The sequence below is a fragment of the Amia ocellicauda genome, chromosome 22 (genome assembly GCF_036373705.1).
Source record: "Amia ocellicauda isolate fAmiCal2 chromosome 22, fAmiCal2.hap1, whole genome shotgun sequence".
Lineage (NCBI taxonomy): Eukaryota > Metazoa > Chordata > Actinopteri > Amiiformes > Amiidae > Amia > Amia ocellicauda.
The window spans coordinates 14362707-14382246 of NC_089871.1; the positions used below are offsets into that span (position 1 = coordinate 14362707).

The 19540-nt window shown below is 43.5% G+C and overlaps 2 protein-coding genes across 6 annotated transcripts; one reads left to right on the plus strand and one right to left on the minus strand.

The window, feature by feature from the left end:
- Positions 1-51: 51 nt before the first annotated feature.
- c22h19orf44 (chromosome 22 C19orf44 homolog) lies at positions 52-7664 on the plus strand. Of its 3 annotated transcripts, none has more exons than XM_066695517.1 (10): positions 52-154; positions 2086-2208; positions 2581-2706; positions 3066-3662; positions 4043-4415; positions 4645-4736; positions 4826-5345; positions 5718-5807; positions 5951-6117; positions 7274-7664. In XM_066695517.1, the coding sequence occupies exons 3-10, from the start codon at positions 2599-2601 to the stop codon at positions 7361-7363; spliced, it is 2037 nt and encodes a 678-aa protein (XP_066551614.1). In that variant the 5' UTR covers positions 52-154; positions 2086-2208; positions 2581-2598; the 3' UTR covers positions 7364-7664. The 3 variants fall into 3 exon arrangements, with proteins under 3 accessions (XP_066551614.1, XP_066551612.1, XP_066551613.1); XM_066695515.1 differs by having other exon boundaries at positions 2585-2706; XM_066695516.1 differs by lacking the exon at positions 52-154 and adding an exon at positions 555-1509 and having other exon boundaries at positions 2585-2706.
- Positions 7665-7783: 119 nt separating this feature from the next.
- Positions 7784-18585, minus strand: cherp (calcium homeostasis endoplasmic reticulum protein). Of its 3 annotated transcripts, none has more exons than XM_066695513.1 (19): positions 18440-18585; positions 17285-17458; positions 16614-16652; positions 14739-14902; positions 14490-14627; positions 14174-14325; positions 13922-14033; positions 13724-13813; positions 13388-13592; positions 12690-12868; positions 12081-12498; positions 10850-11088; positions 10346-10479; positions 10060-10146; positions 9780-9938; positions 9260-9376; positions 8907-9001; positions 8634-8819; positions 7784-8364 (listed from the first exon to the last, which is right to left on the minus strand). In XM_066695513.1, exons 1-19 carry the CDS (start codon positions 18462-18464, stop codon positions 8327-8329), a joined length of 2751 nt encoding a protein of 916 aa, XP_066551610.1. In that variant the 5' UTR covers positions 18465-18585; the 3' UTR covers positions 7784-8326. The 3 variants fall into 3 exon arrangements, with proteins under 3 accessions (XP_066551610.1, XP_066551609.1, XP_066551611.1); XM_066695512.1 differs by having other exon boundaries at positions 9780-9941; positions 18440-18584; XM_066695514.1 differs by lacking the exon at positions 16614-16652 and having other exon boundaries at positions 9780-9941; positions 18440-18584.
- Between the last annotated feature and the right edge of the window lie 955 nt (positions 18586-19540).

Below are 19540 nucleotides of genomic sequence, written 5' to 3' on the forward strand. Positions count from 1 at the left end.
TCCGAACAGATGGCCGTCTCTGATTGGCCCGGGCCCTGGCCAATGAGCGGAGACCACGAGTTCTTCCTCGGAAGTGCTCGGATTACACCACGCTGAGACAGAGGGCGGCCATGTTTGAAACCGCAGGCAGTCCTGAAACCTGTAACGGTAAAAAGTGAGAAGACAGAGAAGTGTTTCCTGTTTAAATTGCGACCTAAGTTAATGCACTTTGTTGTGTTTTCTGATATAAAACAAATGAAAAAACTGCAAACCGTTCAGATTGAAACGGTGCACTGTGATAAAAAAAGAACATTATTTTATCACTATATTTTCAAAGCAAATTTTAAATCAGTCCATTTAAAGCTGCGTGAGATCTTGATGCGATGCTAGCAATCATGATAAAATAGTCATTTTTTATTTGTATACTTTTATATCCATTATATAATGCACATGCATTCACAAACATGTATATATATATATATTATTAGATGTTTTTAGATGCAAATATTAGTGCTTTAAACTTTGTCTTCAATTTATATACATTGTGGACCTATATCAGCAAAAGTATTGATCCCAGAACAAAGTAGTAAAATGTGGTGGAAAATGTACACATTGTGAATGGTCGATTTTTACCATTTATTTTAATTGGTAAGAAACAACAACAGATAAATCCGGTTAACCAAAACCAACAAAGAATTGCCACTGAGATACATTTTAACCCGGTGTGTCAATAGTTTGTGCAGTCAGAAACACATGCCACATGATTATGACAGACTCATTTACAACTGTAATGATAGCTGCCTTTGTCAGTCACTTATTGTGCAGCCTTTGAAGATGAACATCAAAGAACACTATTAATTCAATGTAACTTGCATACAACTTCAAAAAAAGGATTGTGATATCTCTCATGTGCAGTTTAACAGTTAAATAGCATTCAACGCATCTTAAACATTGTATAATTATGATCACCATTGTGAAATGCTGTTTAGCTCTTATAGGAAGTTTTAAACAGAAAGACGCATAAAAAGCATAGAAAATATACATGAATATAGTGGTCTATGGTGTAACTTCAAAAAACAAGTAAGTGGTTTGACTTTGTTTGTGTAGTATAGGGACCGACCTGAACCTGCAAATGAGAGGATATTGTGGATTCGTCGCTGAGTCATCTTTGCCAAACTATTCCTATAGGTTAATAATTATTTTAGGGACTTCTAATGAATTACATCAATTGCCCAAGCTCCTTACTTAGTGCTCGATTAGTGTGCATTATTTGTATGATCAAATGTTATTTACATTTTAAAATAAATACATTAAAATAAACACTTAAGGGTTTTTTAAAGATGCAAATGCTCTATGCAAAAAATACCGCCAAACAAACAAACTACTGCCGCTTTCGTGCTCTTATTTTTATTCTGCATGAACCTGCAATCAAATCAGTCTATTATACATTGGCAATGGACTGTAAATAGAGAATAATAACAATAATATGGCAGACGTGGAATAGTATCGATTTGTTTGTCTGTGGTGATGGTGAGTATATTGCTAATGCCATACTGCTGTTTTTCAGTTTGGGTTTAGATAGGACTATACATTAAATAAAATAATAATAGTTTTCCCAGCACCATTTCTGAAGCTTCAATAGCCAACTCTGTCTCATTTAGATAAGGTATATACAACATGAAAGATTAGTGTTAATCGATATCGATTAAACAATATGGAAACTTTGAGACAAAAGTCTTTGAATCTATCTCGAAACCAGATCGACCACAATTCTCATATGCTTCCGTTTTGTTTTGCACGTCTCCGTCTGCTTTCTAGCTACGTATTTCATTAGCGACGCGCAGGATTGCAGGCCGCGTTCTTGTTGCGCAGATGTACGCAGATCTGCGCTGCTCCCCCAATGGAATCGGTGGAAGTCTGCAGATCTGTGGAACTCTTCGCAACAAGAACTCGAGTGTAGTTTCTATACACGGGAAATCATACATTTGCAAATGTTTATAAGCATGGGAAACTACAACGCAACAATTTACAATAGCAACATTGAATTTTCAAGTATAGATACAATTGTTTGTTGTTAAATCATTTATATGGTCCGTTATCCCGTAGGACACGGTCGCAGCGTGATGATGTCATTACACTGGGCGAGATGGACGCTCTTCCCCTGGAAACGGAGAGACGCTGTTTTTCCGAGTTAATATGATTGTGTTTCTTTAGGTTGGTTTTGGGAAGGTGAGTGAAGATGTGCCGAGACGTTTTTATTATTATTATTTTTTTATAGCTCGATAAAGTCAGTTCGAAATGTTGTTGTAATGCAGTAGAGAACATGAATACATTCACACATAGCTTTCTATAACAATATACACCGACACAATCTATTTATAATTGTAGATTTGAATGCATAAGGTCATTTCTGCACAGGCGTTCAAGTGTTATCACAGTTGCACATAACATGAGATTTGCATTACCGACTACTGTAGTACAAACCTCTCAAATTACCGTAATTTCGCGCGTTAGACGCTCTTTGGGTTATGCTTATGAAAATATTGTAATTTTACAAATAGAAATAAAGCGTAACATGAATGTTATAATGTTGTTGTCGAGGCAGGTCTGTTGACGAAAATGTGGAAGCGAGGAGCGGCGAGGAGCTCGGCTCTGTCCAGGGCGCAGGCGCAGCTGTCAGGTCAAAGAGTGTCCGGTGTGGCCAACGATACCAAGGCTGAGCTCCAGGTATTTAATAACAGCCCAGATAAACACGACACACACACGTATACATAATGATTGTGTCAGTCCACCGGTGGGATACATCACTATCCATTCTTATTGGGATTGCCAAGGCCTACTGACCTACCTGCCTGGTGAATATGTGGACGGACGGGGATTGAGTCCTAGAGTTATTGGCAAGATCCTCCCAGTATATATAGCAAAATAGCAGGACTGTTGTTAAATGTATGTTCTTAAAAGCTTTAAGGTGGTAAAACCTTCTTTAAAGAAGATCAAATCAACTGTGCAGACTTCCCAGGTCATTAGAATTGAATATAACTAAATTTAAATGCAAACAAATTATTTTTTTATTTTTGACAACCCAGGATTACATGGAGGTGCTTACAAAAAGAACAAACACTTTAAAAGGCAGACAGACCCCCTTCCAGGACCTGAGCGACATCTCCACGGAGGACGCCGAGAGCGAAACCAAGGAGAACGTGGCCGTCTCTCTGACTGCTGAGAGGCCAGCCATGGGGAGCAGGTTTTTAAAGAAAGTCCCCCAGTCTGTGAAGAGCAGTCAGTCGCCAACATTGAGCAAGACCTTGGGTTATGGGAGACCAGATGGAAACAGGTCTGTGTCCGCCCAGAGTGCGGTGCTGAGCAGGCTGGCACTCATAGAGAACCGCATCATGAGCAAAAAGCTGGCCAGAGAGGGCCTGCACACAGACAGAGATGTGCTGGCTTCAGATGACCCTCCCGTTTCTGTCCAGTCCAGCAGTGACCTCAGCACGGGGGGGCAGCGGTTTCTGAAGAAGAAAACGCCTGCTTCGGACAGCCCCAAAGTGGAGACCAAGCTCACCAAGGCTCCCTGCACCTCCCAGTCCAGGTTCTCCAGTAAACGTGTCAGTCTGGACAGTGACGAGGAAGATATGAGGAAGCTCCTAGGAGGCTCATTGGACAGCCCCCCGCCTGTCAGAAAGGTACCTCCGCCCTTTCAGTCCTCCCCACCCTACCATGTAACCTGGCCAGCTTGGTTTGGCTTGTTGAAATGGAAATAAAATGGTTAATCGACACTCAAAATCTTCATCAATCCTGGGGACATGTCTAGCATTCTTTAAAAAAAAAAGAAACTGATTTGAATAAAAAACGGGGCAGTCCTAAAGGCTTTTCTTTCATGTTAGTGAAGCTGAGCTATCTAGTATTTAATTTTTTTCTGGAAAAAGTGCTTGGGTCCTTTGTTCTTTGAAAATTATGGGGTAGGGAGGAATTTCTGAAGACAGACATGATAGCAGACCTGTAGGGATCTCTCAGTGATGTCACCTAGATGAAACTGATGACTGATTCCTCCTCCTCCTTCTAGTCTTTCCTGAAGAGCGATGGAAGGGCCAAACTGGCATCTCCTCCCTCCCCCAGCAGAAGGACACCCTTTGCAGGCCTGTCCCGTTCCCCCTCTCCTCCCAGTCAGGGATCCCTGCGCCAAGCCCAGGCCCGGCCGAGCTCCTCTCGCTTAGCCCTTTACTCTCCTGTCAGGGCCGCTTCCTTCATCTCCTCGCCCTCCCCCACACCTCCCAGCGGCCCCTCTCCTCGGCGGACCGCCTCGCCCAGATCCAAGTTCCTGAGGCGCTCCTTGTCGTCTCTCTCCGCCCGGAGTGATGTCCGATCCCTGGAGGAGCTCTTCCCTGATGTGCCGGACTCCGAGGACGTGATCAGTGAGAAGAGCGAAGGATCAGATGGTGAGACCCGGGGCGGGGGGTCAGTGACTGCCCAATCTTCTGTAGCTGCCAAGCAGAATTTTACTTTTCTTGTTATTTACATAGAGGCGTTCCTTGCAGAACAGTAGGAATGATTTGAAAAAAATCTTTTAACAAATTGGTGCTTTGGTTATATGTCTTTTGAGGATTTGAAATCTGTGCTTTCAAATGAAAAAATGTGAATCTTGTATCTCTATTTTTTTCCCCTCAGATTTCAAGCTAAATATCATGAATTTAGATGATCTAGTTCCAGCTACTTTAGGAGAATTTGCAGAACCAAAGACGGAAGGGAAAGACAAAGAGGTAATTCAGCATTTTGTGGTGCATCTCCTATCGCAAAGCTTTTGGCAATTAAAGATTTACCCATAAACCTTTACCTTTGTGCTCGTCAGACAAAAAGAAGTCGAAGAAGGGGAGCTGCCAGTCCAGAAGAGGTGGAGGAATTCTCTCACACAGGGATCGTGGACCTAGCAGGGGAGCTCCTGAGCGTGGAAGAAATTCAGCCCGTGGAGCAAGCTGTCGTGTATGAGAGCGACTTCGAGAGCGAGATCAAGACCGAGACGGAAAAGAGTAGCAGTGACGTATCGGAGCGTCTTGGAGACACATCTGTTGCAAGCGAAGTCCAGGAGGACGTTTCCGAAAAACCACGGCGCAGGAACCGGACTCGGGACTCTGGGAGTGGGTCTGAGTCCCGAGTGGAAAGGGACAGATCGGTATCTTACTCTTCCTGGTCCGACACGGACAGGTCAAAAGACATTCACTACAGCAGCCGTGATTCGTACTTAAGATTGTCCTCTTCGCTCTCTGGAACATCTGACCGCACCCGAACCCCCGAACCCCCCAAGAGCAAGTCTGTGAGGGAGGCCGCTGTCCAGACGCATGCAGACGGGCTTTCCTACAGCTGGTCTCATGGTGTGCCATTTTTGATAGCGTTTTGAAAGTACTAATACAAAAAATGATCTTCAACAATGCTTTATTTCACAAGTGTTTGAGATAAAAAAAAAAAAAAAAAAAGTCAAATCCAATCAACAGATATTAATCTGGTGCTTTATGAGGCTGGGGAAATGTACCTTAATTGTGAGCATTTTCCAATTCAAGAGTTTGAAAGCATAGTTCTATTTCAGATAGCAAAATAAGACCAATACAATTCAATAGAGAATTTGGCACATAATACAAGACTGCATATCCCACCCATAATGGAGTCACTTAAAATAGAATGAGGTTATGAATTTTCCCTACGGACTGTGATGTAATTGGTTATTGTATTTTAATTTTATTTTTTAGGAATGGCGGCTTTGGGCCCCTCATTAGGAGCATCTTACATGGATCCCACTCCTATCGCCAGCCATGTTGTCAGTGCAGATGCGGTGGAAGGTAATGTGTCCCCAGATACTGGTTTAATTTCCTAATGGAATTATGTAGTGTTGTTTTCCTATAATAGTTTTAATAATTTTTGGAGAGAGCCGAGTGGTGAATAGGCTTGAACATCTTGCTGCTTGCTCTGCGTGTTTCCTCAGCCCTCACTGCGTACAGTCCTGCCGTGTTTGCGCTGAATGACATGCTGAGACAACAGCTGGCCCTCACGCGGCAATTTGTGGATTCAACCAGGCACCTCCACACCTCACTAGTGCAGTCCCTTGGCCCAGAAGACTACCACTACACAACGCTACAGGACACCAAAGAGGTAATTGTGTAATCCCAATTTTCAAATCAGATTGCCAAACACTTTGACAGCTAATGTTGACTTTGCGATTTACAGCATGTTTGGTCCTAAACGGGTTGAATGTAAACCTTTGTGGTAATTGCTTTTGGAGAAAATGGTTTGGATTTTTTTTTTTTTTTTCCCCAATAGTGATTTATTAAAATAAATTGCCAAATTGATGCTTTGAAATAGTTGCAGATCTCTCGTTTAGATGGAATGCCAAGCTACATTACTGCAGGAAAAACATGGAAAGACTATAGGAATGAGATGACAATGTTCCAGCAGAAATCTATAAGAGTTGCACAATAGAATACCCCAGAGTGGTTATGTGATGCCAACTTGCTTCTGAAACACTAACTTCCTCTTCATCAGTTGAACAACATTATAAAAAAAAGCTAGTCTCTTCCAAAACCATTACACAAAGATATAACCTACACAGAAAACAAGTCTTGCAGGCCAGATTTAAATTTGAAATGCATCAAAAAATAAATCATTGTTGGTGGAGGAATATGCCACTTCACTGTTAATAGTGATGCTCACAGTATAAAGAGCTTACAATAACATCTGAACAGCTTTAGAGGGCAAACAATGGCTTCTATTACATTACCAAACAAATGATCGGGAAAAAAAAAACACCCTGTATAATGAGGACTGTACTTCCCAGTGAGAAACTGTTGTGATGAACTGGAGTAGTGTTTGTGAAGGCAAAGAGCACTCTTTGTAACAAACCACACAGATCAAACCCTCCCTTTAAACACATATCTGGGATAAGGTGGACTCCCTTAAATTGGATTGACTGAATGCTGGTGGACTGGTCCCAGCATTACCTGAACAAACAGTCCACCTGCCCGAAGTGCCTGGATTAGAAATCATTGTAAACACGGATTTGGCTGCAATCCCTCACTTACATGTCTGCCTATAATGACTTTAAAAAAATGAACAGTTGTGTTTTACTTAAATTAATAATATGCAGTAACTAGTGGCATTAAAGATAAAGAAAACATTACTTTACCTACCCCGTTAGACTTAATGGAAACCTCCTTGTAAAATTCTTCTAAGGAGGGATTGTTTTATTATCTTTTAAGAATGAACAGGCAGTGAAGTGTACAGGCCTCATTGCAAGTCTTTGTTTTACTAGTTCATACGTCGCTGCAAGTCCCCCCCACTGACCATGGAGCAGGCCCTGGAAGAAGTCCTGCAGGAGATGAGGGAGTACCACTACATCTGACCGGAGGGAAGGGCTGCGGACAGGACACCTTGCAAGGGCTTGAAAAACAGGACCCTGGCCATAAAATGTGACATCTTCCAACACCCATTTGCAAAAGACTATTCAATTCCAATACATTTTTTATCTTTGGACTGTCCTTGGGTCTTGCGTTTACAGAGTAGATGAGACAGTGGAACTTGGGAATAGGATTGCAGGAGACGTACATAAATTAAAATGTGTTTAAGCATGAATGTCAATCTATTTTTTAAGTGTTTACATTTATTTTTATATACTTTTCAAATAAACAACACAAGTATCACTCGACTCGACTATTTACTGAATGTGGTTCCTGTGTAGAGTAATACCCCAGTCTCCTCCTCGCTTATTAAAATGTATAGTACATCATGAGGCACAGTATAAAATTAACCAAAACTCAGGCCGTTTGAGAAGTTACCTTTATGGTCAGTAACTACAGTGACACCACACTTAGGAAAATGTCAAACAGTGCACTTCACAACAGTTTTGAATGAAAAAAATCTACGCACAGAAATGGATAATTGTACGGCTTTGCTTATTCCAATACAGCTTTTTGTTCCCCTTAAAAAACAAAAACAAAACGCCCATCTCTAATCTAGATCATGTCGTTTTTAAGGTGAAACTTAAAAAAAATGAATACAAAAAGGAAAAACATAATAATCACATTGCTAGAAAAGGTACTGTACATTGTTATAACCAGTTCACAATCTGGCTGATCTGATTTTAAAAACAAATAAAACCAAACCCAATCCATCTATATAAAGAAGCCTTTTCCATTCTGCAGTCTGAGGAACGGATGTATTCGGTGGTGGGACTGTTCACATTGTGGTGCTCTCATTCTCAGACATGGGAGGAGGGATCTGGATCTTCAGTGTCCAATACAAAAATGACTGTTTCAGGAAGCTAATCCGCTGGGATCCAGGAGAGGTGTGGGATGCTGGGGCCTGGCTACTCTGGGGCAGGTGGCTCCTGGGGTTCCCGGTTGACTGTAAGGAAACAAAACGGGACCCTTAGCATCAATGCAGTCTTGAGAATGAAACATCAGTTTCACACATATGTAATGGTGCTCCAAACCAAAGCATCCCTAGAGGAAACTATGCTGAAATGGCTAAAATGAATGTTTGCAGCCCAGGGTCCATCTGCACTAAGCCCGGGAAGCGGCTTCTTAGCCTACATCTCCAATGTCTTAAAACTCATCTCAGGGTTGTAAATCCATTTGCCAAGAATTTAAAAGTGAAAAACTCCAGGCTCTTACCCTCCTCCCTTGCCTTCATTCGGGCGATGAAGGAGTAGCTCTTGTTTCTGCGGTAGTTCTCATACGGGTCATCTAGGGACACTCCCACTCCCTTGTACTGGTCCCACTTGTCCCGAATTTCTCCTCCTTTGATAGGGTCCTGGATGCCCTGCTCCTTGACCCCCAGCCCGCCAGAGCCACTCCAGCCTGCAATCCACCAAATGGTCACAATGCATGATACTGAAGAGACACTCAGGCTACAGATTGTGATGAAAGTCACACTCTGACACTCACCCATCTTCATGAGCATCTGGTGTCCCTTGTTCTCCTCACCCAGTCTCGGCTCGGTTGGCAGCGGCGCTGGGGCAGCGCCCAGCCCGGAGGTGGAGCTGTGCCAGGGGAAAGTGATGTCAAGATAAACGCTCACACACCGCTACGCAAAAGCCAAAGACTGCTAGTGTTCACTTCCCATTTTACAGATTACACCTCAAAAAACAGCCTCACATTTTGCCACCTCAAAAGCTTAGAGAGCACTAGTATCTGCATGAATAAATGTGGCTCTGAAGAATCACAGAATGGATTTTCAATAAGATGCTTTCTGGGATGGAAGCCACAGACAAAGTGGGGCTCAGGGGGTGCACACTTACGGGGGAGTGGGACTCCTGGATTTGCTGCGGCGTTTCTTGTCGGGGGAGTAGGAGCGAGAGCGGGAGCGGGATCTGGAACGGGATCGGCTTCGGGAAGAACGAGAGCCACTCCTGCTCCTGGAGGGGGGAAATCACAGACGGACAGCGGGAGCGTTACAGCTTGACAGACATTATCGGCTCAATGGAAACAGCTGGAACAACAGGAACTCATGGGGGGGCCAAATGCTTTCTGGTTTTAAATGTAATAACTGTACCATTATCCCATGTATTCAGTTAGATAAAGACCAGTAGGTAAAATAAATTCCTTAAGCTCAAAATGAAAAGTGAAAAAAGGTGCACGTCTCACTTCTGAACTGTGTGCCAAAAAAAAAAGACTTGTCTTATTATTTGAAGGGTCAGGTCAAATGATCCAAGGACCACAGCTACAGCCCTAGCCTTGATTAACTATGTCTCCTCAAACACAGCTGTGCAAACCTGCACGGATTGATTCACAGAAACTGCCTTCAACGACGGACGTTACCTGGAGTGGGAGCGGGAGTAAGAGCGGGAGCGGGACCGAGAGCGCGAGTGGGAGCCCGTGGCGGAAGAGGAGCGCGACGATTTGGAGGATCTGGAGCTGGAGCGCGAGGAGGACCTTTCCCGACTCCGAGAGCGACTGTGGGAGCGGCTGCCCCGGGCACTGCTGGGGGGTTGAGCAAGACAGTCACCAAACGCACACAAATACCTCTCCAACAAACACAACAGTGGACAAGTTCACTCTAGTATGAGCCGTCCATCTTGTCCATCTCTGGGTTGCTCACCTGTTCCGTTTCTCCTGGCCCTTTTTCCTCCGGGCTCTCATTTTAGCTCTGAAAAACTCATACAGTCCATTCTGCTCCCAGCCCTCGCTGCAGGAAAGGCACACACACACTTATTAGTATGCAGGAGAATGGAAGCAGGCAGAGTTGCAATACTATTTTGATATTGAGAATAAGATTTTAAGATTTGTACTGATGAATGGGAAGTTAAACTAGCTAGTGTTTGAGCCTGCAGGCTGTTTCGATATGCCTCTCTACCCAGAATGCAAATGGTGGGTTTAAGAGTTACCTGTTCCTTGGTCTGTCATGAGAGGGGGGGCTGTAGAAGGCCTCGACGGCTGCCAAAAGTCTATCGCTGGGGGGCATTGGGGGCGGGAGGCGGATGTCTTTGGGATCCAAAGGCTTGTAGTCGTGGTCTTCAAGCTGAAACATTTAAAAATAAGAAAAGACTTAAAATGAGAGAGTTGTGTGCCGTGAATCCCTTTTTCCTCAACTGTATTTATGTGATTTCGTCTCCTTCCTTGGCTGTGTATTAATTAAACCTCTGAATGAATCTATAAGTCACTCCTTAGATGGGATAAGAGGAACTGAAGTTATATGATCCTTCCTCTTCAGATCTGCCATGGGAAGAGTTCACCTAAAAAAAGTCATCCTTTAAAAACAACTTAATTTCTCCAGAGCTGAGATGTATAACACAGGTGTAGATCTAACCAGAGTACAATGCAGAGGCAGGAGGAAGAAATCTGGCGAAACACAACCAATTTCCCAACATGCCTAGAGGAGGGTCACTTACTTTGACCAGAGGGGCCATCAGTCCAGCGGGAAGGTCAAAGTACGGGACATTGGGGACCAGGCTGGGGTCGTCATGGTTGACGTGGGAGGGGCCCTGCCGCCTCATGTGTGGGGGCTGGCCGTTAAAGCCGTGGGGTGGGGGGCCGAAGTCTGGGTGCTGGGGACCTCCCCAAGGAGGGTGTTCTCCCATCCCAGGGGGTGGGATTCTGTGACCAGGGTGGTGGTGAGGAGGACCCAGATCTAGGGAGGTGGGGGAAAATAAAACACAAAAAACAAGGATGCTTAGTTAAATTTCAGGTGATGGGGATTAGTTTACTTCCCCAGCATTGCATTTTCCATCTTGATTTTGTCCCGAGTTAATTACCCTGTGCAAGGAAAGGCAGGCGTATCTACATGCTTTCTGTAGGTGGCAGGTCAGAGATGGCCCCGATGGTTTCCATTTTTGCAAATTATTGTTTTTGCGATTATTTTTCCACTTATAAAAACAACACTGCTTTTAAACCAAATCTGCAGGTGCAGCAAGGCAAGTGGCTTTGAGCCCAATTTGGGATTTGATCCCTTAAAGTCATCAAGTCTTTTCCTTTGCAAAATACTCGGTGGAATAATTAAATTAAAAAGCTGTGCGGTACCACAGGATGGAAGAAGACAAGTGGTAGAAGACAAAATTATGAGGAAAAAAATATATATTTTTTTTAATAAAAAGCTTTCACTACATTAAAACCATAAAGCCTGTGTAACAGTTCCCATGAAAGTATAGTTTCCACAAGTCAGGCGATGACTCAAGACATTGGTTCAGACTGTAACTGCAATACAGCAGCTTATTCTCCAGAGCTCATCAGCACTCCTGTAACATTTACACTTTTTATAATGATTTCATTATATTTCTGCTTACTTATACATTGTTAGATCTGTTGTGTACTGTGATTTCTCTTATGCCTCTTTACCTTTCAACTAGGATGTGTGATTTGTATTTTTTTTTTTTTTTTTAATTAACTGTACTTAACTGCACTTTTGTAATGCTTGTGTAGCCTGTAAAATTGCCCTGGATAAGGGTGTCTGCCAAGAAATAAATAATGATACAAAGTACAAAAAACTAATCTCTACATTGACTAAAGGCTTAATCATTTTTGAGAACTGAAAAGGTCTGCACGTTTACTCAAAAGACACATAACAGCAAAACAATAACCAGTGAGTGATGGTGGTGGCAGCCCAGGGCAGGCCGGGTCTCTTACCTCCAGGGAAGTCTCCCTGTGGGTAGTCAAAGCGATGAGGCGGGTAGGGGGGCCGCTCAAAGTGATGGCGCGGTGGGAAATCGTCTTGCATGAAGCGCGGTGGGAAGCGGTTAAAGTTATGCGGATGGGGGGGCTGGTTAAACTGGGGGGGCTGCTGGTGGGGAGGGAATGGGCCTCGGAAGTGCGGGGGGCGCTGCATTCGGAAGGGAGGCTCCCTCTGACCCCAGGGCGGCTGCTCGGGCGCGCTGCTCCAGGGCGCCTCGTACTGGCCGCTCCATGCGGGGGGCTCGGGCTGGCCGCTCCAGGGCCCGCTCTCCCGCTGGCCGCTCCAGCTCGGGTCCCGCTGCTCGTTCCACATGCCCTCGTGGCTGTTCCAGGGCGGGCACGGCGGGGGGCCCTGGGTAGGGTCAAACGGAGGCTGTTGATGTATAGAAACAGATAAGTAAGATAACAGAGTAATGTTATAGGCTTCTGACAAGAGAGTAATTTTCATACTCTGGGGTGATTTGTTCCTATGCTTGATGTAGGTTAGGCAATATGTGTGACGTTATTCTCAAAACACCATGAACTGAGGAGCTCTGTCCATATCATGACAAGGGAGTCCCTTACCGGCTGTTGCTGGGGCCACGCGGAGAGGTTGTGCTGTGGGTCAAACCAGTTTGGCTTGCCGGGGGGGATGGGGTCTCCGGGTCCTCGCGGTGCGGCCCCGCCCAGGGGGTCCTGAGCTCCAGGCTGGGCCGTGTCATACTCCCCTGGGGGAGGGACAGACAGGGCCGCCTTGACATCCCCTACACAATTCAACCAGCAAAGAGGAAACTGCTTTAACTCACTGACAGGTACTAGCATGCAAATCCACAAATCTGTAGGACATGCAGTCTTCTCCAATTTATGTGTAGGGCCCTGCATTTTATGCAACCCATTTCTAAGGCTGCACTTCATCCCTCCCAACACATTAATTATTTAGTACATGCTTTTTGATTCAGATGTTTTTGACCCAATGTTGAGGTCTCTCCAGGTTTCTTTTAATGCATCAATTTATTCAATTACCATTTATACTCAACATAATTGGTTCTTATTTTTCTAATTAGCCAAAGCGTTTTTTTTTTTTTTTTTTTATCATTAGGAATTCAATTACGATAAATTAGGAGGACATCTAGGGCATAGCAGAAGAAATACAATAGCACAAATTTTATAAAAACAAGTCACCAATTTTTGTAACCTTAAACCAAATACAGTTAAAATACCAAAACAATTCTAAAGGGTAAATAAATAACTCAGTTACAGCCGTGTGTGTGTATTTATCTCACCAGGCTGGGAGGTCACAGCTGTCCCTGGGGTAGCTGGCTTCAAGTCGGCCTCCGGTGGCACCAGCTGTGCCGCCGCCGCTGCCGTCTGCTGCTGCTTCAGACTGGCAACAAACTCTTCATGCTGAGTCTTCAGAGTCTGAATCTGCTGCTGAAAGGCCAGCTGGACGGGCTGCACCACTGCGGCATACTCTGTAATGAGCGACGCCTTGACCGGAGGAGAGGCGAGAGAACTGTTTAGCGCTCGCAACAGAGGATGGTTCTAGTCTACAGGAAAATCACTGGATCGACTTGCGAGTCAGACTATATGAAAGCAGGCATCGCAGGGCCTTCACTCACCTGATACTGGCCCAGCCCCAGGGCCGGACTCTGGAGCTGCTGGATGGTGGCTTCATCGAAGTACCCATTCTTTTCCCAGAGCTGCAGCAGCTGGATTAGACATGAGGAACGACACTGGGGTTAGTCAAGAGCCGGTGGCGCTTTCCTGCAGATCTACTGCACATTTGAGCCGCATAATGAAAGGAGGAACCAACTTACTCTGGCAATTTTCTGCTGCTTGTCCTCCTCCACAGCTAAAAAACTGGTGCAATAGATGGGGACCACCACTTTCTGCAGAGCTGCGAGAAGATCCCTTTGTTGTTTCCTCTGACTGCAGAATAAAAGTTTCCTGTGAGCTGATCATACCAATTGTTTTGAAGATTTACTATAATAAAATTCACTGCCTTCAAGAGCACTCTAAAGACTTCCATTCCACCAGTCTACACCCTGGGCCTGGCCTCCTGTACTCACCAGTGGTGTAGGACATCGTTGATGAGATAGATGAGGTGCAGGCACAGCTCAAAATGAGCCCCTTCGGCTGTGATGCGGTTGCGCAGATGCCCTGCCATCAGCTCACAGTGCGGGGGCGTCTTGGCATTGTTAAACATCCAGTTCTTCCCGGCCTGCAGTCAAACACAGGGGCAAAGATGAAGCGGACGGGAGCGACTATCTAATTTCCAAGACATATGAAGACAGATACAATTTCGCTTCAAAAAATCCCCCTAGAGGAATACACAAGCCTAAAAAGTTCTCAGATAATCTCCCACGAAAAGCATCCCTAACTCACCGAAATGGCGTCCTTCGTGCAGGTGTCGATGATCGGCTGCAGCAAGTTGTCGAACTCGCCCATGTCCAGCTGAGTCTCCACCAGCAGCTTCTGAGTCTGCTGCTCCATGGCCAGGGCGATGGCGGCCGTCACCTGCTCCTAGAAGTGACCATGAGCACAACGTTGGCCTCATACTCGGAGAGAACTGGCGGCCACTGCTTTATAAACATGTCTATTGACAGTAAACTGCTGCTCGTGCTGTAGACCCACCTGGCGGAGGCTGTGCAAGTGCTGCTCTTGCTGCTGAAGGTTCCACTGGCTCTGCTGGACGAGCTCCTCTACAGAGGGTGTGGCCGGGGCGATGGGGGGAGGTGGCAGGATGCTCAGTGGTGGAGGAGCATCAGGGACTTCCTGTCCTGGCTGTTTACAGAGCACTGGAAAAAAACAAGGAACAACATCATGGTGCATCATCTTCACAAGCTTCCCAACACAGACAACATCGAGAGGAAACCTTAACCTGCCAGCGCAAGGGACAGAAACCATCTGAAAGACATAACCCCCACCCTCTACTTGTCTATAGATGGAAATATCAAATCCCCTCTCTCTTATATGTATTACATATAGGTGCAAGCATTTTATCTCACTTGTTGCATTAGTCTTCACATATTAATTCTTTCAAAACTTGGTTCTCTCTTGCACTGGCTCTTGTACAAGGATTGGAGAGCAAAAAAGAAAACTCACAATTTGCAAACCAAAATGAGTGCAGGGGAGAGAAAAAAACAAAAACCTATGCAAATGATGGAAAGCACTAGTATTTTTCCACAGGCAACATAAGCAGGAGTTTTTAAAATCAGAAAACATGTCTTCCTGACACTTTAGGCTAAATCAGATGATAAACACAATACAAACTGCACCGAGCAAGTTCAGTCATTTCAGGATATAGCCTAGCTCTCAAAAAAACATCAAAAATGCATATTCTTACATGTAACTTCAATGCAACTTCTATTCTAGGACAGAGGAAATAAAGTAACCTGATTCTGTCAATCTCATCAACATAAGCCCTTGATACACAGCTCTCCTCACATAACAAGGTTAACCAAAAAAAAAAAAATCATAGGTTGGAGCCATTTAACTAATGAATACAATAATCTAAACTATGTAAATGGTAGTAACTAATCATTACCTTCCTAAGCCAGCTTTAGCTACAAAACCTACATGTAAAAACTAAAATTAGATCAGGTATTCTGGGTTAATGTTTTAAAGGTTTTCGGGGGGGGCTTGTTGCTGACAAACTGACGAAGCGAATCGTTACCTATTTTCTCAGCTTAAACAGCACTGTATAATGCACTGTATCTAGAGACAGAACAATACAACTCAAAGCATGCATGTGGAAAAACAGCATAACTGAACAGATGTTATGATCTTTGGGGATTTAAAAAAACAAAACAAAAAAAAAAACACATGAGCAAATAGTCTAGCAACACTAGCAACAACAATGGATTTTGAACATAAATCATGAAAATAAATCTAGCGGTCACTAAATATCCTCATACAGCCCAAATTCCTGGATCTAAAAGTTTCATTAATTGTATCAAAGCCATGTTATGTCCTGGGAGTGGGGTGTGTGTCTTGAAAACACTAGAATATTTCACAGGAAATCAATTTTGTGATTCAAAAAGTTACAAAGACTCCACAAATTGCATTTGACAAAAGACAAATTGGACTGGGAAAGGGCAGATAGGCCTACATTTCCTACAGTTTTAGCTTTTACTTTAACACAAGCCCTGAAACGGACAGCCTTCTCTCTGGTGGCGGCAAGTCCATTTTAGCAGTCATGCTCCCAAGCAGGGCACTTAAAACCGATTTCAGTGTTGGCCTATGAAAACTGATGTGATCTCTTTTCCTGAGAAATCCAACCTACCAAAGAGCCCTGCTAGCTTATTATACCCTTGGCCTATCAGGAGTCAGAGCCCTTGCCTAGGCTGTAAGAAAAATAAAAATGAAACGTAAAGCTCAAATAAAGAGGAGAATAGAAACACAGTCCAGCCTGGGCGCTTCAGTCATGCCAAAAATGAAGATTAAAAAGAGCAGGTTTGTGTTCTCTTGGCTCATTATAGAACTGCTGAGGAACATTCTAATAAATACCTTTCAATTTATACTCCTCACATTCGTGTGTGGTAGAATCTATAAGGAAAGAAGGACACCTTTAATACAATACACTGCTGGGATGATTCGTTTTTCTTCAGTTGAACAGACCGTGATGGCAAACTTAGTGGACAGCAAGTTTGCCTTTCCCGTTCTCTAGAAGCACACACCCGAGAGCACAGAAAATGAGCAGTTGCCGAGGTGGTCTCTGTGTTCTGCAGCTTGCCACTGAGGAAGAGGGATGCAATAACAATCTCCGAATACCCTAGATCATGTCTGCCACTAATAGGTTGGATAATCTACATGCGTCAGGCAATCAAGCTGGTGAAAGTGACATGTACAATTAAGATTGATAGAGAAACATCTTTATAAAATGCAGCATTATTGTACATCCAACTGAGATGGTTGAGGCCACAATTTATAATAGCAATTTTGCTGACTGAAAAAGAGAGAATAATGTTATTTATCCTCATGGATGGGAAGGGAGGGAATCCTGCTATACTGTATTCACCTTTTAAAACACAAACAAATCACAATCAGAAAGTGAACCTGGACAAAACACAAACAGATCTCGTTAATCAAGCCAATGCGCACCAAGACAGATTCTTTCACTGTTAGACGGCATGTAGCAAGAGTTACACGTGGCACAGCTTAGGCATTCAGTAACTTACGCTGTTGCTGCTCTATGGCCAGCTTGTACTTGTAGTAGCTGAAGAAGTCCCCACCAAACAGGAACGAGAACTTGGGGTTCTCTTTCTGCTTCTCCATTGTCATCTTCTCAAACTCCGGCCCATTTCGGGCCACAAACTGAGCCAATTTATCGATGACATTGCGGAGCTCTTGGTCTGTAAAAAGACAAAAGAAAAGACCATAAGGTAATGAAGAAACAGCAGTGGATATTTATTTTCACGGATGCCAACAAAATCCACCCTGTGTCCATTCTTTCTTTAGCATTCATCATGGGCTTATACAAGCTAACTTAAGGCCTATAGTAAACATAACTTACACTGCTATATTTTTTTTTTACTGCTTCCATAAATTAAACACAAATGTACTATATAGATAGACAGACAGATAGATAGATAGATGATTGCCATAAGCTTCAGCCATACCAAGGAAAACGTATATATAACACGTGCATGCAAAATAAATACCAGACATGCATAATATTTAACAAACATTTGATGTGCATATTATTCTTTGAAATAGGTATGTGCTAACTTTCAGTAGGTTAGTCATAACAGATAACCATGCCTGTCTTTAATACATTCAAACACGTACAGGTACAGGTAAGTAGTGCACAGAATAAAGCCATTCCTTTTTCAAAACTGATCCATTTGTCTTGAGGACTATGTCCACTGTATGATCAGTTCAGTTGCAGAAGGAAGACCAGTTCACAGGCGTTTTGATTGGACGCTTTATGTGAAATGTTTTGGCATTTGACTGTCCCGTACGACATGACACCGATCCCTCATGCAAATGCAAGACAAACAATTGCTGCCAACTGCGAATGTGTCAAGTGGCAGACGATCTTCAGAGGGAAAGTGTGTAGAGATGGCAGCGCCATTATGTTTTTTTTTTTTTTTTAAAGCAAAGAGAAGTACGTTTCAGCACGTCTCACCGTTAATTAGCCACATTTGTGACCCGTTTTAAACGAGAGTATGCAGTTGATCACGTTAGCACCATTCATTTGTGTCAGTCAACACAGTGATCGGAGGATGGCGTGGGGCCCATGCCCTGCTTTCCAAATCAGGCGCAAACAACACGCATGGCACAACATAAGCACAAGAAGACCATCTAAATACATGAATGTAGCTAATGCTTACCCTCGGGTGGCGCTGGCATGTCCATGGCTACAGAAGCCACGATTTAGAGACAGTTTCCTCACAAGATTGACCGAAGTTGAACGACCAACCGCACGAACACTGGCCGCACAGCACAGCGGAAACACGTCATCGAGCGACGGGTCCTGAAAAGGAGAGGAAATGTGGTCCTGCCCCCTGGCGACGCGGAGGTGTCTCTGTCTGGGTGGTCGATCTGATTCCAGAGACGTCTGCAGTACAACACCATCATTAAATTAGAGTGTAATTAACTGGAATTTGAAATGGTTCTTAATTAAAGACCTTAACATCGCATTTGTACAGCCTTGTTTGGTTTGCATATTTTATAATTGGTCTTAATAATGTACAGAATTAGCAGGAAGCCCCTCGTTATGAACTAAAGTAATCATACTAACATAGCACTTTCTATAGGGGGTCATTTACTGCATGTCCAGGTAAAGGCTAGGAAAAGACTTTTGATTCCAGGTTTAATGCATTGTGTGCCGGTTTTCAGTCGAAACATCCTACCCGTCAAGTTTTCCTTCTTAATGCTAATGCGCATGCGTACATGGTATTTGCGTAATTTTTGTTAGGATTTTGGAGTGCTGCCTGGACTGCATTGGATTGCTGCATTTGTTTTTGTTAAACGGTTAATATATTTAAACTTAATTTTTAAGGCATATATTTATAATTGCAAAAGCATGATATTTAACTTATGTCATTGTTATTTAGTTGTTTTGGTTCGGGTTGTCCAAGTAGCCAAGAACCAGTACACGTTTAGGTCTTACTTAGTTATACCGTTATTGCTATGCACTAGCGATAGGTCTATATAAACACTGATAACTTGCTGCAGTAATGTCTATAATGGAATTGATTCGTCCTCATGTTTGACGTTGTTAAACGAGGCAGATTTACAAACTATTTTCACTGAGGGGTGACATTTTGAATGTGTCAATTGTGACAACCAGCCAACATACACTTGTTCAAAATGTATTTAAAGTTCTTTATGTGTTTGAATACATGTGTTTTTCATGTAACTATGCTGTTCTGTGATTTGATCAAACATGCATCTAAGAAAGGATAGGCCTATAAATAATCAATGTCAAA

Bases quoted from the DNA above. Each gene is read 5' to 3' on its own strand.
- cherp (XM_066695512.1), bottom strand. From the start codon at position 18,464: ATGGACATGCCAGCGCCACCCGAGG. The intron at 14,034-14,173 runs GTGAGTACAGGA...TTTATTCTGCAG, and splicing joins AACGATGTCCTACACCACTG to TCAGAGGAAACAACAAAGGG. The intron at 12,869-13,387 runs GTGAGATAAATA...TGAATTGTGTAG, and splicing joins AGCTGTGACCTCCCAGCCTG to GGGATGTCAAGGCGGCCCTG.
- c22h19orf44 (XM_066695517.1), top strand. From the start codon at position 2,599: ATGTGGAAGCGAGGAGCGGCGAGGAGCTCGGCTCTGTCCAGGGCGCAG. The intron at 2,707-3,065 runs GTATTTAATAAC...TTGACAACCCAG, and splicing joins ATACCAAGGCTGAGCTCCAG to GATTACATGGAGGTGCTTAC. The intron at 5,346-5,717 runs GTGTGCCATTTT...TTTATTTTTTAG, and splicing joins TTCCTACAGCTGGTCTCATG to GAATGGCGGCTTTGGGCCCC.